The sequence below is a fragment of the Diadema setosum genome, chromosome 15 (genome assembly GCF_964275005.1).
Source record: "Diadema setosum chromosome 15, eeDiaSeto1, whole genome shotgun sequence".
Taxonomy (NCBI): Eukaryota; Metazoa; Echinodermata; class Echinoidea; order Diadematoida; family Diadematidae; genus Diadema; species Diadema setosum.
This window is the reverse complement of record NC_092699.1, coordinates 24,646,378-24,671,512: the sequence shown is the minus strand read 5'-3', so window position 1 is coordinate 24,671,512 and position 25,135 is coordinate 24,646,378. Positions and strand designations below refer to the sequence as shown.

The following is a 25,135-nucleotide window of genomic DNA, read 5'->3' as shown; positions in this document are numbered from 1 at the left end:
GACATCATATCTAATATTGAGACATTATTTTAGATTATATTCCCAAAGAAATGTTTGTTACTATGAGGCTGGGTTTTGAGTGGAAACACTTCTCCTGTTTAGATATGTAGATCATGATGTCAACATGTTGAATTGATGTTAATGTAAATGACATAAATTATATTTCATTGTATATTTTAATCCTATATGAGAAGTGGCATGTATATTTCATTTGCCTCCCTTTGCGAAAAGAATGCAGGGTTGCTATTTTGATGTCATATTCACATGAATGTGATGTTTTACACTGAAAATTACTGCTTAAGGAAGTACTGTATTCCTGTCTTCAGCCACTTTGTTTTTTTTAAGTAGGGCGTCAAAAGATGGTACGTCTTGTCAACTACTTTTTAAAATAAAGACTGATTTCTTGGAAGTAGCTTTTAGAAATGATTTGTGCAAATACTCAAGTTTTCTTTGAGTTACTTTATACAAAATTGTTACAACTGCATTACATCATCTCATTGATGATTTTCAGTGCAGTGTGGTACGTTAGATGTAGAGAAATTTGCCAGCTTTAAAGGTTGTACAACTCTATATCCCTTTTGCAAATACAAAAAAAAAAAAAAAAAATTGAGTGGTTGAAGAATAATGTCTCCCAACATCATACATTTAATCTTTTCAGTGATATTCCTCGGAGCTTTTAAAAAAGAAATGGAAAAACTAACCCTGTGTCACAAAAAATATGTTCCCCTTTTGTGCCGAGAATAGTGGTTGGAATTTTCTTTTTTCTTTTTTTTTTTTTTGGGGGGGGGGGGTCTAAATAAATTCTCTGGAAATCTGTAGTATTAATTCACCCTCCGTCATAAAAAAAAAAAGTTTCCAGTTCTATTACTTTGTAGAAAGGTCTGAATTACCAACCTGTACAATATACCAGCGTGTGAAAGAAATATTATTTTCAGGGTTGCAGAAGGAACACAAGTTTCAAAGGGATTGTAAAGTTATTGAAACCAGATTATTATTGAAAACAAAACTTACATTATCATACGAGAATTGCAAGCAAATTTGAAAGTAGAATGAGGATTGTAATACAGGTGTATTTGAATAGAAATTGATTTTTCTCTAGAGACAGAAGCATTTGCAAGTTACAATGTCAAAGAAAAAGAAAAAGAGGTGTCAGATGTCATGCCTTGTTGTAAGTGGAAATTGAATCATAACTGACCAGTGGACCTCTGCAAAACCAAACGGACATGTAATCCCATATTACTGACTTGGCATAATTAGTCCTAAGAAAATGTCACTATTTACATTTGGGGTAGGTATGCAGGGGCGGATCCAGGAATTCCGTAAAGAGGGGGTGCATTTACAAATTAAGGGGGGTGCACGCACCCCTCCCTCCATTTGTTCTTTTTCTTTTTTTTTTGTTTCAACAAAAAATAAAGGCAGGGAGGCGTGCGCCTGGTGCGGTCCTCTCTGGATCCGCCATTGGTATGTAGAAAGAAGAATTATGAAAATGTGCAAACCCTGTAATGAGAGAGAAGTTCTCTGTGGAGTCTGAAATGCATGTGCTAGCTATCATGACACAAAATCGTACAGATGGAGTGACTTACAAACAATATTGTTCATAGATTTCCTGTATTTTATGGTTGAGATGTTCATTAAAATATATTATGAGCTACAGAAATGACTTGGACCAAGTTGTGCTCATTCCTTTGAGTGAGTGATGTTGGATGTATCAACTACATAGAGGATGCTGCACACAAATGTTCACACATTTTGTGTACATTGTATTCAGCGTTTGTTATGCCCTGCCTTCACTACCAAAGGGCCTTATGAAGTGTTAAAATTTCCATGCGACACAACATTGAAATATTGCAGGTAACAATGTGTTCTATACATGACCAGTGGATATATTGCGTATTGGGGAAAACTTCCCCAATGTGTCCTCTTAAAACTCTGAGAAGTATTATAAAGCACATGTGGATTGAGTGAATGTAGCACCATCAGTAGAACACATCAGTGAAAGTTTGAGGAAAGTCAGACAATCTGTTCAAAAGTTATGAATTATTTAAGTTTCTGTGTAGTCACTGCTGGCTGAGAAGACTACATGATGTCACATGTGTAAAGCGATATAAGGAAAATATAAACAGAATCCCCAGAAATATTCTTTCTTTTTTGAAAAGCACACATTCCCTTGACATGTTACTGACATATTATTCCACCTGCCTTATGAAAGAGGCAAGTCAAGTGCTCTTTTATCATGCAAGAAAAGATATGTTGATTTTTCTTTATATTTTTTCTATATTGTTCTACGCATACAACATTACAAACAGAAATACATAGTCTTCTCATCCAGCGATGGCGATAATGAAACTTCAAATCGTAATAACTTTTGGATGTATGGTCATTTTCCCTTTAACTTTCACTGATGAGTTCTGGAGTACAAATATTGCTGCATTTTCTCTGTACACTCATAATTATTAAGGTGAACTTGTCTTTTAATTGATATAGCTACATACATTTACATTGACTGGACTGAGGTACAATTACTTAGTACAGCTGTATGTGTATACTCTAAAAGTGTATAACAGTGGAAGACATATAACGCCGCATGGTTGCGAATGCACAGACCTCTTTTTTAACATAGGGGATATGCTTTTTGTTTCAGTCCATATTGTGACCAATGACAAGATTTAGGGTTGAAGTGCAGTGAAGTTAACTCGATAAACCCAGTGAAATCAAACAGATTGGTAATAAGTTCATACAAACCAATGCCAGTTATGAAGGTAGGCCTAATGTTTAGACGAAACTATGAAACTGGTCGGAGTGACCTACACTGATTAATGAGGTGATATCTTTACCCAAAATACATAATGAAGCGAGTAAAAGCTTGATTCATTGAAAAATGTTGCATATTTTGCCAGATTTCTGGTGTTAGGGGACCCAAGACTTCACCAGAAGTGGTTAGAAAGACCTTTCCTCTAGGCTGGTCAGTCCCGCACTTCTAAAAAAAAAAAAAAAAAAAAAAAAAAAAGCATTTCACATCGCCTGTGCTCGCCAGAGTATGCATTACTGAGAATGGAAGTAAATGTTAGCATGTACACTACAATAATGATTGGAAATCCCTACAGTAGTGACATGTAATTATACAGGCACCATCATGATTACTGGTATGTTACCGAGGGTTTTTTTTTTTTTTTTCAGAGAACAATCCAGATGGGCATAATAATGTAATATAACCGGATTTCTCCAGTTATTGTGTGGGATCTTTTTTGGGTAAGTTCGCGGACACCTCACGCAGACTCACAAGGATCACATCATATCGCATCATCACGTAGAGAAAGCATCAATAATTCACCGAGATGACAATCGAAGTGCGTGCGAAGAAGAACTTTATTACCGTACTCGCCAATCCGGCTACCCGTCAGGACCAGTCGCCTGACACGATGCACCACTGTATCGCCGCACGAATGGCCGATACACACAGCGTTACAAGACTTTAGTGTACAATACACTACAAAACCACGGGGGGACTCCGCGGACACGTCCGCCCCCGACGAGCGTCAGCTCACCACTCCTCGCTCCTTCTGCCCGAGCGAGAGTATAACCACGTGCGACCCGTGACCCCCATCGAAACTCATACGGTCATGGGGTCACCGCACGCCCCCTACGTCTTAACCAGACGTACCAGAGACACCAACTTCCGTGCTCTAACCTCATTTCATTACACAGCCCCTCCCTAAGACTAGTCAGTCCCTTGACTAGGGCAACTCGGGCTTTACATAAACAATGAAATGACCAAAACCGGATACTACAATCCCGTATCCCACACAAACAGAAACATAAACAATAACGCGAGAACAACATTTTTACATAAACTTCACAAATTACTTAAGCGTATAAAGCACATTTACCTATTCTTACATGCTAAAACAACCAAGTGTATGACATACATACGCGAAACACTGGTTCGCAACTTTGCATTTACATGTATTTACATAACTTAATAAACACACAAAAAAAGATGTGAAAACCGCATCATTACTGAACAAGCGAGGTATTTATCACTAGGCCTATGCATCATTGTCTCCCGCCTAGCTTACAAAACGAACGCAGAAGTTACCTTCCAAAAGTATAGCTTTTCCGATAGTTTACATTGTATTTACACGTATTTACACCAAAAAATAAAAAATAAACAAAGCTCTCTTAATAGCAGTCCACATTTTAAAGACAAATATAACACTGTAGCGTCATTTGGTAAGTCGTTGCGCCTTCCGCTAGGGTTCCCGTCCTGCACTCCAACCATAGCGTCTCCGGAGAATTCCTTGCGCCGTCCCGCTTGGTGTACCAGATATCCTTATCGTAAGTTATCTCGCAGACCACATGACAGATATGACAATACGTCACTGCTGGTTTTACCTGTCGAAGTAGCACGTGGCGTTGCAGGTATGGTGCACCTATTGCAGGGATCCCGCAGTTTCCTACATTATATACATTAAGTTGCGGCTGTACACGAGTCACTACAATCACCTGGCGCTCTACCCAGCATCCCTGATACGAGTCATCGTATCGCTGAGGAGAGTTTCGCTTCCTTGGTTGATTGCGTCGGAGATCAGTATGGAAAACGTCGGAGAAATGGATTCATCTTTGCCGGTGTGCGAATCGATAGGGTCAGACTCTGGTCGAACGTCTGCAGCTTCGTTGAGGAACTTCCGAGATGCATGGTGCCAGGAGAGCATGACGATCCAGCTCCTGCAAAGGAGCATCAACACCTCCACCAGCCTCGATCCACGACTGCAACAACGGCTCGCCAAAGCACAGTTTCATTCGATCCACGTGCACACCGCTTTTCTTTCCGATGTTTTCTCTTGTGTTCGGCAGGTCACGTCCGACAACCTTCCTACAACCAGGAACGGACCTTGTCATTTCCGTTGTCATGATGTGTAGCAACGCAGAATTGCATTAAAATGCACCAGCGAACAGAATTTCAGTCTGATCGTGAACTTTAGTCATGCCTGTGAAGGCATAGCAGGCATTCGATCTGACGGCACTTCTAATGGCACTGCAGGCATAGCAGGCATTCAATGTGAAGGCACCGCTGTCACTGCAGGCGCTACTATTTCTCTTAGCAAGGCGCTACTACTTCTCTTGGCAGGCGATACTATTTCTTCATTTTCTTCAGGCGCAGAGTCTATTAAAATAATGCAGGCGCCTTCGGCCTGCAGGCGCCTTTCGCCTGCAGGCGCTCTTCACTGCAGGCGCCCTTCCCTGCAGGCGCCCTTCCCTGCAGGCGCCCTTCCCTGCAGGCGCCCTTCCCTGCAGGACGAAATATACGCAAGATGTATTTACTGATCCAGCCTCACCCTGCAGGCAATGAAAAGTATAGTAGGCATTCGTAACGAGGGCACTACTATAGCACTGCAGGATAAATCCTCTCTCCTCTAATTTATTAATGCAAAACAATTTTACATTAACATGATTTAGCAGTCACCTGGTCCACGAAACCCATCCCGACGCTGCCACCAATGTAATATAACCGGATTTCTCCAGTTATTGTGTGGGATCTTTTTTGGGTAAGTTCGCGGACACCTCACGCAGACTCACAAGGATCACATCATATCGCATCATCACGTAGAGAAAGCATCAATAATTCACCGAGATGACAATCGAAGTGCGTGCGAAGAAGAACTTTATTACCGTACTCGCCAATCCGGCTACCCGTCAGGACCAGTCGCCTGACACGATGCACCACTGTATCGCCGCACGAATGGCCGATACACACAGCGTTACAAGACTTTAGTGTACAATACACTACAAAACCACGGGGGGACTCCGCGGACACGTCCGCCCCCGACGAGCGTCAGCTCACCACTCCTCGCTCCTTCTGCCCGAGCGAGAGTATAACCACGTCACGTACTCACTTCAACGGCCACAAGCCGCGCGCGGCCATTTTGTCACCCCAAATTCCACATTTTCATGCGCTTACCGTCTCTCTCTTATCATGCATAAACATTTCCCCTCGTCGATCAGCCAATCAAATGTTTGATCTGAAATAATCGCCAATATCTTCCTCGTGTCATACTCATTCTAACAATGCCAATTTCATGAATAAAATATCAATCCAAATATTTTAAAAAGTCATTCAAAAATTCCTGTTTCCTATCAATTTGATCTTCAAAAAATTTAAGGGTTTTTTGGTTGATTGATTAAAAATTATTCAAAGTTTTTTGCTGAAAATCATTAATATAATTTTGATATTTATTATTTTCTCTTCAAATTGGCCATTCAGTTTGCAAGTCTAATTGGGTAGAACTTTTTTTACGTGTGTCTGAAGTTCGGCAACAAATAAACAGAGTTTCCATCGTTTTTGACGTCGTGACCGTTTTTAGTCAATTTTTGAACATCCATGTGACGCTGAAGTGTAATTCTTCGTACCTCTTATACAGTACGATATTACCGATGGCTTTATCTGATTGTTTTAGTTGATTCGGAGAAATAATCTTGATTAGAGTGATCTTCAACTGAGTTTAAAAGCAGCATAATCGTGTTTTGATCGGGACACGCATCTGGAGTACGCCGGTGCCGTTGGGGCGACGTGCAGGTGAGTTTCCGTTCGCATTCGATGTGAGCGTGGTCCCATGCCGTACTATGCGCGTAGTGTACGCGTCAAAAACCACCAACACAACTTGTAAAAAATATTAAAAATTCACTTTTATGTATTACGACGCATTTGCAGGTCATCTTGTCTTATTATAATATTCTGAATCGCTACCAATCATTTTGTAAGTGTTTGATCCCTAACTTTGACACACAGTTAGCTTTTCAAATGTGTGTGATGATATCTCATCTGATTAGATATGAACATCACATTGACACATTGTTATGAATATATCATCATATTGACCTTATCTACAGTGCTATACCCATAGGCGTTGGGACTTTTTTTTTTTTTATAGGGGGGGGGGGGAATTATTTTTTTTTTTCCCCTGCGCCAGCTCCAGTGGTCATGCTTTTAAGTTTTAATGCATGAGGCAAAGGGGTGTCGTATCTTTGCGTACCCGGTACCGGTAATACGTGTACATGCATGTTGGCTTTCATCCGCAGGCTGCAGGCATGCTGGATGATTACGCTGAAAAGTAAAGTAAATAATAAAGATTTTTGAAAAAAGTTCTGGAGCCCTGATTTTTTTTTTTTTTTTTTTTTTTGGGGGGGGGGGGGGGGGGCGCTGTATTTGTACAGTAACTACATAAAAATTCAAAACAATATTTAAGTAGTCAGTATACTGCTTTGGTATTTTCCTGCCAGATGTACACAGACTTGATCTGCATAATCATGAAATATCAATATTCAGTCTCGTTCGCATTCAAATTAACATCCTTTATAGACAATATTATTATTGTATGGATACTTGAGAATCACTCATTGTTGGTTCAAACTAGATGATGAACAACATGCACCCTGGAGCAAGTTTATTTAGGTACCTGTATCTCCTCAGTCCTTTAAATGAAATTTGATATCTGCATTTTTGATGTACTTAAGTGTATTTGCAATGTATATTAGGTGCAATTCTACTGCGAGAAACTAAAGGACCATCACCTGAGTCGGTGAATGCTCAGCCGATTTCTTCTTGGTTGTCTTCTCTGCTGCTTTCGAAGCAGCCATCACGATAACAATAGATGCAGTACGTAGTGAGTCAGAGATTAGTGTTTGATTCATCAAGCAATTACAGTCTATTGTCTTTCTCTAGTTTCAGTAATCATAGATTTCCTTTGCATTCACTCATTGTTTGATCACTTTACTTTTTCCTGTTTCTGTGATAGGAAGCTGGGTTCAAAAAGATCCATTGTTCTTCGACTGATCAGAGATCAAGCTGGAGCTCGTCTGTGAGGGAGAAACGTCTCAGGTTGCTCCTTATGTTGTTAAGGTGGGAGTACATTGCTTCTCCCCCCTCGCTCACCCATGAGGCCAAGCCCAGCTCCCCAAAGCTGGTACCACGGGATAATGTTGTCTTCGACAATGTTGAGTTTTAATTTTCAAAAGGTGTAGTTCAGTTTTTGTGAAGTGATAAGGGAAGGTCACATACTGGCTTAGGCTTGGGTATTAGATTATAAAACATCTGACTTCTGTTGAGTTTTAATGTATAAGCTATTTATTTCACATACATAATTTCTTTGTGATTTTATCACTAGATTGGGAAGTTAGCAAGAGTTTAATTTTAGAATTTTAGTAATGTTTCTTTAACTATGAATAGACAAATATTGGAAAGGGAAATTTTATGAAGACTGACTCGTGAAGATATACCCCCCCCCCAGCAAAATACATGTATATAACTTATACAGTACTAATGAAAATGACAGCATGTATCTACATTACACTGACAATGGTATACATGTATATCCTATGTTCTGTCCCCCCTCAAAAGTAAAGGAAATAATCTATACATAACACTGCAACAAAGAGCCTATTTAAAAGTAATTTGTATGATATATTTTATATATGAATTTATAGTTTATGTTGTTATTAATTACAAGCTTATATTAATTATTGTAATAAACAGAAAAAAATACATTGCCTGTCCTAAGTTGCCATCCTTGAGAATTGCTGTTTTGTTTGTGGATTTTGCTAGCCTATCATTTCTTTTACAACTTTGGCTGCCATTGCCTCTGTTTGAGATGGTGTGAGGTCATTGCATGTGTTTCATGTTTTTTTATGATACTGGTGATCGTGGAGTGCTGCAACAGTAATCACCCATGTGTGTTTTGAAATTGATGATGCTTTTTAGTGGGGTCACCCTTGTTTTTTTAGTGGGGCCACCCTTATTTTTTTTCCATGGCCAGTGAACATACACTGCATATACCAACATGAGGATCTTGCTCCCGATTGACAACATTTGTGGGCATTTTTTTCGAGAGAATTCAATTCAATTCAGTTCAATTCAAGTAAAGTCAATTCAATTCATTTTTAACCGTCCAATAAAAACATCACAAGAAATTCAGTGCTGGATTTTTACATATAAATGACAAAACAACAAATACAATATGTACATAGAGAGAAGAAAACAACACGAAATAGTACATGATAAATAGATAAACAACCGAACACGTATGCAAAGTCAAACTGAAAAGAACAATCGTATGAAAACATGGCATGAAAACTGGCTCCATTGGCATGAAAAACTGTAGACAGAAAGATCCGTCTGTCTGGAGGAGTCTTTTATTTATCTACATTATTTATTTTATTTTATTCTTATTTATTTATTCTTATTTATTTATTTATTTATTTATTTATTTTTGACGTTAACGCTATCCTGGGGATCCGTGGTAACCAGACGCAGTCTCCACGGAACGTTTCCCTGACGACCAGATGCAGACCAATCTTTCGGTCAAGAAAAACTCCAGACACCTTCCCTGTTACTGCGTTCCCAAACTCTACCCCCCCCCCCATGTCAGCCAGTGATGCGATAAACTGAAACAACTCAAATCAGCTTGCCCTAACATACAACACAGCATCCAAATTAATCCATACAAAACAATATCAGTGATTATATCATTATATAAATTTCTTTCCAATCCCACCAATATTGCACATAATCACTTTACAAATTGTGAGATATAATGATAACGAATAATCATTGCAGTTGTGCGTCAGGAAAAAAAAATATGTATATATATATATATGTATATATATATATATATATATATACATTGTATATATTTATATATATTGTATATAAAGGGAGGATAAGCGGTAGAGAGGAAAAAAAACAAAGAGAAAGAAAAAATAAAGGAAAGGAAGCAGAGGTAAATAACATACGTACAGTATATCAATCATCATTGCTATGACATCATAGATCCAAAAACTGTAAAATCCCAAGATGAGGTGATGATGATAATGACCAGTCAATGTCAATGACTAAAAAGACAAGATTATGATGGTAAAGCTGATAATGAAGGAGGCGATAATGTTGTCGTGCAGATGATAATGATGATGATGATGGAGTTCATTATGATGGTGGTGATGAAGGTGATGGTCATAATGATAATAATGGAGATAAAAACACAGGATTTTCAGAATTTTTTTTTTCTGTTTTACAGTATCGCCCATCCCATCCCATCCCAACAACTTTCCAGTCCATGCAAAATAAATCACCACATATTTACACCCGAGACAGATGGTCCCGATGGACATCCAAGCCTGTGTTAACACGGGCATGCATGGTGATATAAAGTCAATCAAAAAAAAAAATCTGCCCAATTAGACTTGCAATTGGAATTACAAAGTCAAAGAATATGAATCACTGATCAAAGAAAACACAAAAGGCACTATGGAAAAACTTTGGTTAATGTTTGAAATACGTTCAAAAATTGTAAAATAAAATGACTAAATATTGTGGAAAATACGCATGGGACTAACTGCGTTGGCGATGTGTTGAGACAGTGAAAGAAAGAGGGCTTGATTAACGTAATTTCATATTGTCACCATTATCTGTATGACAAAGGACGATGAGGGGTCTTTCATTTTTCATAAATCCACTTTTTTGGACAATGTGACATTGAGATTATTTCAAAATTGCCGCCGAAAGGTAGTTCTCGATTTTTTACCCTAGTGAAAGCTGTACAGGAAGTGCGATTAATTAAATCGGCCGAAAGTGATCAGCGCCCCCACTCGTTGTCAGAGCGTACAGTGAGACAATATGGCAGCGCGCACGCTGTGTCCTTGAACGCGTACAGTAGGTGAGTACGTGACGTGCGACCCGTGACCCCCATCGAAACTCATACGGTCATGGGGTCACCGCACGCCCCCTACGTCTTAACCAGACGTACCAGAGACACCAACTTCCGTGCTCTAACCTCATTTCATTACAATACTATAGGTGACATCAACTTTGGTGCATGTGAACTTCAGGTGAAGGAAAACAATGAATAAGTAGCAAATAAGGTGTTTTTTTTAATCTCTCTTTATTCCCTGATTTAGAGTCCCTTTTCATTAAATACCTCCACAACTTGAACTGCACAAACGAATTATCCACAAAACAAAAGGATCCATTTAGCATTGAATGTCATCTCTCTACGTTGTTATTGCATCACCTTCATTCCTTCAGCAGAATAAAATACATGTACATATCCACACCAAATTCAAGCTGGCCTTGATACATATACGTGTAGTAAAATCAAAGAAATTGTTTGGGTTTTCAGCAAAATCATACCCTGATTGAGGAAATTATGACACTTTTAAAGTTTTGCATGTTTCTGGCAAAACTTTGATGTTAGTTGTGCACAACATTGATCCAAATTAAATTGACAGATATCATGGTCTCATCATATATAAATTATATCTCCTCATGACCTACCCAAGAATGTTCACAGAACTTCCTTTTTTTGTATTATTCAAGATTGAAAGTAACAAAACAAAAAATACTCTTTTCCTTTTTTGTTGTTGTTGTAGCAAGAACATTTAAGACTAAGAAGAAAACCAAAGAAAAGGAAAGACGAAATGATTTAGAATGAAGAGTAGATCATGTGTTCAACTTTTGAATCCAAAATGATAAAAAAGAATGGGAAAAAAAAAATCGAAGGGGCTTGTCCGGGAATCGAACCCGGGGCCTCTCGCACCCAAAGCGAGAATCATGCCACTAGACCAACAAGCCTCATTGAGTGTGACATGGCTACATTTTTATTATATACGAAATATTCAGTTCCTGGGTTCCCATGTTTTCTTTAGCAGCAGGATTAGTTCATGTTCCTTTTGGGGGTTCTTAGCTTTCTATGATAAATATTTCTGTAATTGTAACGGAAAATTAACATCCTTCAAGGGATTATGTTCATTCAGATCTAGAAGAAAAAAATTATTGATTCAATATGTATCAATAGATCTTATGCAATCTGTGCTCTAAAAAAAAAAAAAATTGTTATATATGAATTGCAGCAAGTCATCAAAAACACCCTATATTTTGAATGGATCAACCTTCACACATCTCATGTACACAGAGATAGAGATCAGTGGAGCATACTCAGGGGCCCCCGGAACGTGTGTAGGATAGGAGCCATGCGCCTCCAGTGAGTTGCATGCAGTGTGAATGCTGTTTGCAGCTAGCCAGCTCACCGACCGTGCTTGGCCAGTTTGAGTTGGAGATAATCTCATGAATATTCAGTTCGGGGATCATCATCGCCGGGGAAATCATGGCGAACCATCGGAGGATCCATCCTTTTCACAACAAATGCGGAACATTAATTTCACTAAGTGATGGCGATAAAACAGCTCGTCGTAACGATTGTAGGCAAGAATTCAACAATGGACTTGTGTTTAGTAAACGTCCATTAAGAGATGGAGAAATTTTTGAAGTCAGAATTGACGAAAAGGTTCGTATCATTATTTTTATCACCTCTGACCTTCTCCGTGCTATTTAGTCAACTAAGAGAATTAGAACAGTCATCACAGTCCCATATATTGGAGATAGTGTAAGCTGACCTCTGAGCTGAGGTCATCAAAGCTGATCTCCACCAGCTCCATCGAACGGTTAGTGTTATGTTTGGAACCTCCAAGATTAGAATGTGATGTGTGGTGAAAGTTCAGCTCAACGTAAGGTGCATGCAGATTTGAGGATATGGATCTCGGGTTTCTTACAATTTTGCTACTCTGGATACAGTATTCCCAGTAAATTTAGAATCAGAAACATGAGAAAATTCATTTTATTTTTCACATTGTCACTTAATGTCAGTTTATGCCATGCCCATGTCCATGTGTCTGATCAAAATTGATTCTTGAATCTTTAGACTTTGGTTTTAGTTTGGAAGCCACTAAGCTGGAAAGAGCAATGTATTTGATTTGAAAAGTTAGGTCATGATTTATGGTTTATATGTCATGACTTCGCTTTGTATCCACACACACATAACACTAGTTGGATGTACATTTATATAATGTAGGCTATGACATGCGATCTTGAGAGGCCCTGATCTCTGCACGCAGCAGTCTAAATCTTTGTGACATTTTGCTGCAAGTTGACCAGTTGTAATGTCATTAACTCTTTATGCAGCAATACGAAGCTCTCTGATACCTTTAAGCCAATCTGAAAAGTTCCTTCGGGCAAAGTGACAAGTTACCTGGACGAAATGAATGAAGATGAGAATTTACTTATTTGGCCTAAAATGGTAGCAGTTTGTGATTTTTCAAATTGAAATTAGTTGATTTTTTGTTGCTAGATCCGTTGTGGTCCAACTAGTGCCAGAAGTGCGTACAGTCCTATTTCTTCCTGTCATCTTATACCCCTTTCATAAACTCAATTACCATTATGAGAACAACATCTGCATCAGTTGTAACTAGCTGTTACTAAATACAATCTGTTTGATGCAAAAAACAAAAACAAAAACAAAACAAAAAATGAGTTCAGTTTTGCTCATTTAAAGCATCATATTCATCACAGTTTTGCAAGTTGGAACATGGACTAGAAATGCCCTAAATGAAAGAAAGTTTCTCCCATCTTGGGGCTTTGCCTTTCTCTTAATGCAGGTTGAAACTTGGAGTGGGTCGATCGAGATTGGAGTCATATCTCTGGACCCAGAAAACCTTGAACTGCCTGCTAGTGCCACGGCCCTGTGCGAGGGCTCCTGGATTCTGTCGGGATGCACAGTGTTGCGTAACAGCGAGTCAATCCTGGATGAATACAGCTGCGACCTTGACGCTTGTGCAATCGGAGATCGGATCGGTGTGCAAAGGACACGTAGTGGAGAGCTCCATATCCATTTGAATGGAGTCGATAAGGGTATTGCAGCATCCAATGTGCCCAGGAAACTCTATGCTGTGGTGGACCTGTACGGGAAGTGCACAAAAGTGACAGTTATCAGCTCACAGAGGAGAGGTAAAACTGTGATGTCTGTCAAAATCATTGCATTTGATGTCTCAAAATAGCAATTATTGTCCATTTATATGTAATCCTGTTCTTTTTATATCACCACACTTTGACCATATACAGCTATAATGTAGACTTTGTTGTAGACAAAGTTATGATCAAAACCTGATTTATGAATACATGCATAGCAAAGTATTAAAAATCCTGTATAAATGCTTCCAGTACCAGATAATGTAAGATCTGTCAAAACCAACACCTTCCACTCAGTGTGCAGTTCACATGGTTTTCCTGTTTTGAGAAGAAAATAAACATGCTGAAATTTGGTTGCCTGTTATGATAGGACTTTGTGTGATTTATTCTTTATCTTTTCTTTTTCTTTTCTTTTTTCAGAGAGGAAATAGATCTCGGTACCTATCATGACATCGGGGTTAAAGATGAATGCAACTTATCAAGCATTTGATTCAATTTTGACAAATAATCACCCATAGAATAACAAGATGAACGCTTTAATCAGTCAGAAAATCCCAGATACTGATTTCTTTGACATTTGAAAGCTACCTCAGAGCTGCGATCTTTTTCACATAACTGTTTCTGAGCATTACATTTTGGAGTGAATATCCAAATAGTTGTGATATTATATGCAACTGAGTTTCCTATGAAATCAAAATTGTTTAATACAATTTTGAATAATTGCTATTGTTAGCATACAACCTTTTAACTCAGGGAGGGTGGTAAACATATTTCCTTTTTGGGTGTTTTTTGGCACTTTTTCAGTAAGACACAATTAGATCCTAATACATTTAAGTATCCCCTTCCAGCAAATCTTTGAATTGAGTTTACCATGTATTGCTTTTTTATCAATGGGTGTGAGATTCAAATTCTTAATATGAACATAAAATGAAAGATGGATGGGGGAGGGGCATTTTCAAAGAAACTCCAAACGTATGGCACAGCTATTTTGATCGCCTTTAATGAATATTTATATAAACATGATGGATGATTGTTCTGATGGTTATTCATGTTTGTCTGTTTTGTGTTGTTTTGTTTTTGTAAATCTTGGAGGACTGTATGCCAGTGAAGGCATGGTATCAAACCAAGAACTGGAAGGTTTGGACTCCTCCCATGACACTGACACGGACACAGATGATACATATGGGAATTGCATTGAAATGGGACCCATTGAGGATGATGACGATGAAGAGGAAGATGAAGACGAGGAGGAGGATGAAGAGGAGGATGATGAGGATGAGGAAGACGACGATGACGACGATGAAGAGGAGGAGGAAGAAAGTTCGGTGGACGACGAGGACAATGACAGCTGCGATGATGGCGACAATGAAAATGACGAGGACATGAACAAGATCGAGCAGGACTCGGACAGTTCGGAGTCTGGAGAGCCGGTGGCCGTCGCCTCGGCATCGCTGAATTCGCCGCTCTGCTTCCACTCTCGGCACGGCACGATGATCCGCCTGAAGAATGCACAGAAGACAGCCGAGAGGACGAATGCAATGGATGAATTCAACAATGGTGTGGTGATCACCAGCAGGCCTCTAAGAAGCAATGAAATCTTTGAGGTGAGTGGTAATGAGTAGCTACAAACGTAGTATATCATTAGGTGAAAGAGATTACTGTATACGCCATCAGCAATTTTAATTTTTCTAGAATAGGGACTTCAGACTATTTTGCCAATGGTTAAATTTGCGATTGTAGTGTACAGTGCTGAATGGAAAAATGTATGCTTGTACTTCACATTCATGTCTGGATCAGAGGTAGTACAGTATGTTGGCGTGTATTTGAATTTGCAAATAGCATGTGACTCGCGAAATTTGCAAAAATAAAAACCTCACAAAATATTCGGTGTATACAGTAGTTCTCATTTATAAAGCATACTACTGTACATGCAAAAGTGACATACAGTGTAATGTGTATATTTACATTGTACCAGTATGATCTCCTCCTGTTTACGACCTCCACAAAATTTGTTTGCAAGAGCCAGCTGTCCTCCAGTGTGTCTTGCAACAATTTTATTTAGTGATGTATGCACACTTGGTGTTTTGTTTGTTTGCTTGTTTTTTAGATTCTTGATATTCACCTGTTTTTGGTATGGAGTGTGTTTAAAAGGAAACCATACAGTGTCGTGTGTATGGCTTCAGTGGTGACATTGTGTAGAGCTGCTCTCAGCCAATATTGTAAAATCTTGAATTGGCCAAAGTCAACAAGATTTGTAGTAGTGGTAAATTGGACTTGTGGCTGCTTTTATTTGAGCACACAATATATTTTTTTTGATTGTTTAGGAATTGTCAAAGATTGAGGCTGCATGTTGCAAGTTTATGATATTCTGATATAATATCTTTAGTGATATTAAGAGTGCATTTGCGTATTTCATGCTACTTTGGCTAGGGCAAATTTTAAAATGCGCAAAAATCTTTTCACAATTTTCTCTGCACATTTTGAATGGATTGACAACTGCACAGCACGAATTCAAGAAACCATGAGTGTGTTTTTGAGCAGCTCAGCGGGAAAAATCAATCGTGCAAAAATATGAACATCATTCATCATGACAAAACTGTTTGTATGCTTTAGTTATTGCTATGTCTGGCAAGCTTGGGGTGGAGAGCAAGTTTCCTGTTTACCAATTTTGAATGCAGCATACACCATTTATAGAAAGGTACTGTTATGCTTAATATTTACATGTACATCAACATGATACATTTTCATATGCTTGTTTCAAAATCAGTCTACTGTAAAAGTGGAAATTTTCGCGGTATCGAAATTTTCGCGCATTTTTGCACAACCAGAAACTAGCTCGAAAATAAAAGCATGCGAATAATTTTGCTTGCCATGTGTTCCTGTGCGTGATGTCTTGATTCTGCAGATATAAAAACATTCAAAACTCTCCTCACCCAGCCAAGCGCGAAAAATTAGTCGCACGAAAATCTCCACTTTTACAGTATCTGTAAACATACAATATAATAGAAATAGATCTTTCTTTTCCTACAGCCTTGTAACAAAGCTTTTCAGTCACCTTTTTCCTCCCATTAAGTTCTCTAGACAGGAATTTACTTACAATAGTTGTCGCTAGGTAGGGCAAGCCTCTGGCAAGCTTTGTAGTGGTTAAGGGCAACTTTTGCGAACAAAACATGCCTAGACTTTAAAACATTAGCAAAACAGTCTGTTTGAGAAGTATTTCCATATTGACACCTGACGGTGAAAATCACTTTCAGTTACATGTTTCCAAGATGACATTAACAGAACTGCCAAGTATCCCTGATTCTGGAGGCATCTCCTTGAAAACTTGATTTCTTTTCTAGTCTCTGATTTATGTATTACATACCCATTGAGATGCATGTACCATGCAATTACCTCCCTGATTGCTCTATGGAATCTCCCTGAATTTACTGTGTCAATGTTAGCAGCCCTGCGATGAAAATGGGAAGGGGAAAACTTTAAGCGTCAATACTGTAATTGATTTAAGCATTAACAATTCTTGAATGATGACTCCTCTTTTGTAGCAGTAGCATTTTTTAAGATAACATCAAAATATTGCAAGTGCTTAGACTATACTATGTGTAATACATTGAAGCTGAAGACAAGCCTTTTACCAACTACATTGTATGTTCCGTGTTCAGGCAATAATTGTATTTCCCAATATATATTATACAGAGGTCTGTATGTTACACAGCATCAGCCGCCACTGCCATTTCATGCAATGTGAGTGTATGTACTTGACTGCACTTCTAGCCATGTTTCTCGATAGATTTTATTCTAATTCAGGATGAAGATGGGATGTCATCAAAAAACATCTAGCCACCTGTAACTTTTGATGATAGCACCCTTGTTTAGATGATCTTTTTTTTTTTTTTTTTTTTTTTTTTTTAGGGTCTCCTTGTCTGTACTGGCCCTATATCTTGACCGATTTCATTCAGGTTTTGTACAGAGGTGTATCATCATCAAATCTTTTATCAGTTGTTTCACCATGCTGCCCTGAGAATGTTCCACCCTGTTAGTGGGTCAAGGGCAGCCATCATACTTGTGTACATACACATGCTGTACCATCCACATTTCTTGATGATTTTTTTTTTCACTCATATCTATAAAATCTGCATCATAGTGAAATTTAGACCCCTGATGTCTCTGGTAATGCTGTTCCCATTGTTCTGCCTTTTATAAGGTCAAGGTCATATCTTGGTAGGTATCTTATGTGTGCCATACAGGACTTGATGGACATAGTTTAAATTTTGTACTCAGGTGTACATGATGGTCAAATGTAGGCTCCTGCTTATTTTGGTGATGTTGCCTCAGTGCTCCTTTTTTTAGCTCACCTGAGCCAAAGGCTCAAGTGAGCTATTGCGATCGCCCTTCGTCCGCCGTGCGTCGTGCGTCGTCCGTCGTCGTGCGTAAACTTTTTACATTTTCATCTTCTTCTTGAAAACCCCAAGACTGATTTCCATCAAACTTGGCAGGTAGCATCCCTAGGGGGTTAGGAACTCAATTTGTTCAAATGGGCACCATGCCCCACCCAGGGGGCCCCCAGGGGGGCCCAAACCCCCCAAAATTAAGGAATCTGTAAAAATCTTCTTCTCTAGAACCAGAAGTGATAGAGCTAAGTTAATACTATGAGTTAGTACATTGATGACTGTAGTTTCAAGTTTGTTCATGGCAGAATCAGGGGTGCCCCCCTTGGGACCCAGGGGAGGGGGGTGGGGAGCGGTCCTAATGGGGCCTAAATTGTACATTTTCATCTTCTTCTTGAGAACCCCATGACCCATTTTCACCAAACTTGGCAGGTAGCATCCCTAGGGGGTTAGGATATTAATTTGTTAAAATGGGCACCATGCCCCACCCAGGAGGCCCCCAGGGGGCCCCAAACCCCCCAAAATGAAGAAATCTTTAAAAATCTTCTCTAGAATCAGAAGTTATAGAACTAAGATAATACTATGAGTGAGTACATTAATGACTGTAGTTTCAAGTTTGTTCATAGCAGATCCAGGGGTGCCCCTCTTGGGGGTGGCGGGGGGGGGGGGGGGGGGGTCCAAATGGGGGCCTGAATTGTACATTTTCATCTTCTTCCTGAAAACCTCATGATGGATTTTCGTCAAACTTGGCAGGTAGCATCCCTAGGGGGTCAGGATCTCAATTTATCAAAATGGGCACCATGCCCCACCCAGGGGGCCCCAGGGGCCCCCAATCTCCCCAAATTAAGGAATCTTAAAAAATTGGGGCCCTTTTTTTTATTGTACATTTTCATCTTCTACTTGAGAATGCCTGGTCAAATTTTAGTAGAGCTGTGAATAATTTAGATTAGTGACTGCGTGAAAGGTGAACCTGCGATACTCAGGTGAGCGCTAGACCCGCGGGTCTCTTGTTTAGCTAACCTGAGCCGAAGGCTCAAGTGAGCTACTTTATTGCGAATCGTTCTTTGTCTGTCGTCCGTCATGCGTAAACTTTTTACATTTTCATCTTCTTCTTGAAAACCCCTTGATGGATTTTCACCAAACTTGGCAGGTAGAATCCCTAAGGGGTTAGGATCTCAATTTGTTCATATTGGCACCATGCCCCCAAAATTATGAAATCTTTAAAATCATCTTCCCTAAAACCAGTTAAGTGATAGAGCTAAGTTGTAAAGCCTATAGATGAGCTAGTACATTGATGACTGTAGTTTTAAGTTCGGTCATGGCAGATCGAGGGGTGCCCACCCCTCTTTCCTCTTGGGGCCCAGGGGAGGGGGGTGGGGATGCCCAAATGGGGGCCTAAATTGTACAATTTTATCTTCTTCTTGAAAACCCCATGATGGATTTTCACCAAACTTGGCAGGTAGCATCCCTAGGGGTATAGAATCTCAGTTTGTTCAAATGGGCACCATGCTCCCCCTGGGGGTCCCAGGGGCCCACCCCCCCCCTTTAAGGAACCTTACAAATCTTCTTCCCTAGAACCAGAGGTGATAGAGCTAAACCTCAGGAGTAAGTATATCGATGACCATAGTCCAAAAAGATTCAAATTTGTTCATGTCAGATCCAGGGTTGCCCCCCTTGGAGCATGGGGGGGGGGGGGGGGGAGGTTCCAATAATGGGCCTTAATTGTAATATTCGTCTCCATCTTGAGAATGCATTGTCAAATTTTTACCAAACTTGGCACGTATTATCATTTGGGTGATTGTACAACACAGACAAAGCCCCAAAATTCAAAAATCTTTTCAAATCTTTTCTAAAATTATAAACTTACTGCATGGAAGGTGGACTTGTAATACTCAGGTTAGCGAGACCCCCCGATTCTCTTGTTTAAAGGGTCAAAGGTCATATTTAGATTGCAAGCTGTATACACACTCTACTTGCCACACTTTTTGACTGTTTTTGTTTTGTTCTTTGTTTCTTTGGTTTTTTTTTTTTGGGGGGGGGGGTTTCTACATCTTCATTGCATGGCAGTGGATATATCTATTTCCAGTCTTTTTCAAAACTACTTTTTTTTTCAGAATAAATAAAGGCCTTGAAAATTGAGAGTGAGCTGTATGCCATGAACAAACATGAAACTGCTCATAGTATTGATGATCCCATCCTCAGAAGTACATCATTGTGTATATTTTTATATCAGTAGGACCATCAATAAGCCTTCTTTCTTGCGTGCCAATTGTATATTCAGTCTGTTTAGAAACCTTCACAAGTGACATCCTAGCAGTGCTTTTTTGCATCTCTCAAGTGTTTTCCCTCTCTCTACCCTCCTGTTTAATGAAATGACTCAGCAGCCTACGACCAACTTGTTCATTTCATGTTAAGCAAATTACAGCAGAAACCTTCATGATGCAAGCGGGACTAATACCGTCCATTTGTCTAGATTATCATGTATTTAATGATTGAGTAGATGTGTGCTGACTGAGTGAGTGAGTGAGTGAGTGTGTGTGTGTGTGTTTGTGTGTTGTGTGTGTGTGTGTGTGTGTGTGTGTGTGTGTGTAATACCAGGAAGGTGAGACGAAAGCTCACCTCCCTGGTAATATGCAAAAGTGTTCATGATTGTGTCCCTGTTCAGTGATTTCTTTCAGCATCGTCAAAGGGAAACGCTCACCTTGAAAAGAAATTAATAATTTATATCAGTAATCATGGCATCCAGATGTTTTAGTCATAGGTTGTGTCTGTAGAGAGTGATACATTAGTCATGGACATGTATGTAGGGCCTATTTGGCCATTCATTTCTGTAGAGATGGTCAGTAAAGGCAAAGCATTGCAAATTACATTTTTCCCATCTACCCCATTGGGTAGTTGGGCAAGGACCAGGTACTTTCCAGCAGACAAGTGCATACTTGCCCAATGGTATTAAAGTTTTTGTTGCCTGGGCAAGTGGGCAAGTACAACCATGTAGATTTGCAGTATCTTGATTATTCAATGTTTTAGTAGTAGCCATGATCAAAAATCATTGGCCATTATGCTGATACAGTACTTGAGATTCATCAATGTTCATTACTGCTGCCATTATGTCACATTAATGTGTTCGCGATACTGACAACATTTCTGGACATATTTTCTTCAAATTTATTATTGAGGGGTATCATTAAAAAAAAAAAATCTAGCTACCTTTATCATTTGGTGATAGTGCCCTCATTTGTTTTGTCTTTAAAGTACGTTTACAAAAAAGCTTGATTATTGAGGGTCTGCTTGTGTGCCCTATACTAGCAACATTTTGTGAAGGATTTTGTTTATAGTTTGTACTTACTACTAGATATTTATCATGTAGATGTAGCCAAATTACATTTTACTGTAAGGCAGAGATTTCGCAACTTCTCGGAGGATACACAGTTTCCATTGCATGACAACAGACATCAGTAGACTATTACGGTAGTTCTTTATGAGGCATTTTATTTTTCTCTAGCTTACCCTACACGACACAGTGACACAGCGTTGTATAGTACTCTACATAAAATTGCTATACTGCAAATAAGGCAGTAGCCTCAATCTACATACCCTTCCCTCATCCAGTGGGAAGAAGTGAATGGTTTTCCCCTTGAGCACAGCATGCATCATCTTCGGTTGCATCTTCAGTTGCGATCTGCATACCCAATGGAGGCTGATTGAATGATAAGCTTGCTGATTGGCTGTTACTATTTCAGTAGAAAAATACAGGTAGAAGAATAGAGTTTGTTCTAAGGTTAACATACAGGATACACGTAGGAAATCCGAACCAAGTCTGTAAAGGCCAAGTGGTTGACGGCACACTCTTGAGCATGCATCCCTTACCCTGCTGTTAGTCTGGAATTGTATGTGGTGTGTGGATAAGCCACAAGGCCTTTGCCTCAAGGCTCGTATGTTACCTGATGTGAGAGGTTGATTGTATACTGTAAAACGTGATATATTCGAGGCATGAAATTTGCGCAAATTGGAGCCAGTGGCCTTTTTCGCGGCATGAAATTTTCACAAATTGCCACTGGCATTCAATTCATATAGTGTAGACAAGATATTTCGCATGCATTTTAATTTTGCCAATCTTGGCGCTCGTGAAATTCGCAAGATTAAGATGCACGGGAACATTTCTCGTTTTACAGTACCTTGGGGAAGAGTTTAAACGAGTCTAGTCTTGTAGTCTTCCCTTTGCTGGAAAAAGGGAAAGGTTTTTACCACGGTACTACTACTAGTAGATATAGAGAAATACTGCAGAGAGGGCTTTGGAACTTTACAATTTGTGTACAAAGAACTGATTTTTTAAACATACTGTGTACTTTTGAACACGATTGATTCCAGTTCAGTATTTATGTGTCAGGGTTCGAAATTGGCGATGGTCCGCTGGCCATTGGCCACCCAAAATCATGTCGGACTAGCTAAAAATCATAAAATTCTGAAGTTACTAGTCCGTCTGGCTAGCCAAAATATTGCTTCGGTGTTAAAATTGATTCTAAGTAGTCCGCCTGGCTAGTTAAAAAAAAGGTTAAGTGCGACCCCTGTTTGTTATTCCCAAGTGAAGTCTGAATGGAAATTCAAATCGCATTTCTCCCAATCAGGTTTATTATTTTTTTGTTGTTGTTTCAAATCATGTTCAGCCAGTTAATGATGCAAGGGTATTTTCAAGTCAAGTGAAGCTTGATTCTGGGAGTGCGTTGTAATCTGAATGGGGTGACCTCTAAGATATGGTTACATGGTATGGTGCTTAGCTTGACCTGTAATTCATTTCTGCCATATTGTGAGCATAATGGCAGGGCTGCACACTACTGTAAAAGTGGATATTTTCGTGCGACTAATTTTTCGCGCTTGGCCGGGTAAGAAGAATTTCACGTATTTTGAATTCCGCGGAATCAAGACATCACGCACAGGAACATGTGGCGAGCAAAAATATTCACATGCTTTTATTTTCGTGCTAGTTTCTAGTTGTGCGAAATGCGCGAAAATTTTAACACTGCGAAAATTTCCACTTTTACAGTAATCCTTTTTTTCTACTGGTCCAACCTGCCTGTCTGACCAGTAAGTACCCAGTTTTTCCATTTTTTACTGGCCCATTCCTGAAAAAAGTTACTGGTCTGACAGTGAATTTTACTGGTCCTGGACTTTCGGACCAGTGTCAGTGTGCAGCCTTGATGATGGTCTTGCATGTAAGGGTATTGGAAGTTGCCTGTTTGGTTGATAAAAGACCATGGAGCTTATGACGCATTTGATCCGACTCCTCTTTTTTGTTTAGATCCGTATCGACGAGCTCATCGACAAGTGGTCGGGGTCCATAGAGATCGGAGTGACAACACACAACCCGGACACTCTCGATTTCCCTGCAACCATGACAAACTTACACACAGGTAAGCAGATAGCATGGATGTTGCCCAGTCAAAACTTACCCTAACAGCATACTTATTTCTAAAATGTTTGTGCTTTTGCACCCGTCTCTACCTGGAGACAGTCCAGGGGGACCAGCCTGCTTTCCAACATACTAGAATCAGATAAAGAAAGTTCTTGCCTTCCATGTTTTGCGCATGCAGACATGTGAAAATGATCACAAGAGTCATGCATCATTTTGCTCTCAGTAGTTCCCCAACCCAACATTTTTTTTTTTTTTTTAAAAGACAGGACTTATTTTTCTTTTTCATACTCTTTTTTTTTTTCTTTTTCATGTACTTTGACATACACTTGGCGGAAGTAAATCCCATGTCATTGGGTCTTCGCCCAGACTCAGAAATTGGTGTGAATGTACTGTGCACCTACCGGCTTATTTCGTCTATCTTTTCCTAATGACATAGAAGTATCAATATAACAAACACATAAACATGATTCCTTCTGCTCTTATTAAAATTCTGCAAGCAAGGTTAAGGTCAGCAACCTCCAGTAAAGCTATGAATATATGATTGTGCACATTGGCTGCCACATTGTACGAGTATGACGTGTACACTCCATTGGTTTCTTAATACCTGGTACTTGTCTTTCCGTAGATTGGACCAGAGCATTAGCCCTGGCAGAGACACCAACAGTCTCATCGAGTGTCCTCATCCTGGCTTGATAGCATCCTCATGTTAGGAAAGCATCTCTCCTCCTGCCAGCATCTACACTATATTATCAGTGGATGCCTGCAACAGTTGGAATGCCCCATCTGCAGAGCTATCTTGACAAAGCTCAAGAGAGCAGGCATGGGAATCTATTAAAGAGAACCCAAACCCAAAGAGCAATGTGGATTGAGTGAAAGCAGCAACATTAGCAGAACACATCAGTGGAAGTTTGAGGAAAATTGGACAATTGATGCAAAAGTTATGAATTTTTAAAGTTTTGGTGTTGGAACTGCTGGGTGAGGAGACTACTAGAGGTTATGGACAACAATATAAAGAAAATATAGAGAAAATTCAACAAAAATTCACTTTTACAGCATAATGAAAGAGCACTTGACTAGCCACTTTCAGAAAGCAGGGGGAATAATTGCTACCTTTAACATAGATGTCAGTATCAAGTTGATGCAATGTGTAATTTTCATGTAAAATGAATTCTTGTGGAATTCCCTTTATATTTTCTTTATATTGTTGTCCACACATACATCATAACCTCTAGTAGTCTCCTCATCCAGTGGTTCTAACACCAAAACTTTAAAAATTCATAACTTTTGCATCGATTGTCCAATTTTCCACAAACTTCCACTGATGTGTTCTACTATTAAAATGTTGCTGCTTTCACTCAATCCACATTGCTCTTTGGGTTTGGGTTTCCTTTAAGGATTTGGAGATGGGGCATATTACCGTGGTAGTCCACTGTATGCCCTGTTACCAGGGAGTTGAACATAAAAAACAAGGATGCATGATGGCCTGAGTTTGTATTTTCAACCTGCACCTTTACCCATAGGATAGTACAGAAGGCTGAGTCAGGTGCCAGT

The 25,135-nt window shown here is 39.4% G+C and overlaps 1 protein-coding gene and 1 non-coding gene across 2 annotated transcripts in view; one reads left to right on the top strand and one right to left on the bottom strand.

Moving 5' to 3' along the window:
* Positions 1 to 11,548: 11,548 nt before the first annotated feature.
* Positions 11,549 to 11,620, bottom strand: Trnap-ugg (transfer RNA proline (anticodon UGG)). The gene has a single exon. It is a non-coding gene; the product is annotated as a tRNA-Pro (tRNA).
* A 517-nt stretch (positions 11,621 to 12,137) lies between these two features.
* LOC140238783 (neuralized-like protein 4) overlaps positions 12,138 to 25,135 on the top strand; it is a 38,926-nt gene continuing 25,928 nt past the window's right edge. The window contains exons 1-4 of the mRNA XM_072318679.1: positions 12,138 to 12,332; positions 13,480 to 13,828; positions 14,882 to 15,393; positions 23,471 to 23,582. Coding sequence (XP_072174780.1) covers positions 12,153 to 12,332; positions 13,480 to 13,828; positions 14,882 to 15,393; positions 23,471 to 23,582 — 1,153 coding nt within the window. The 5' untranslated portion in view covers positions 12,138 to 12,152. The remainder of the gene's footprint in view (positions 12,333 to 13,479; positions 13,829 to 14,881; positions 15,394 to 23,470; positions 23,583 to 25,135) is intronic.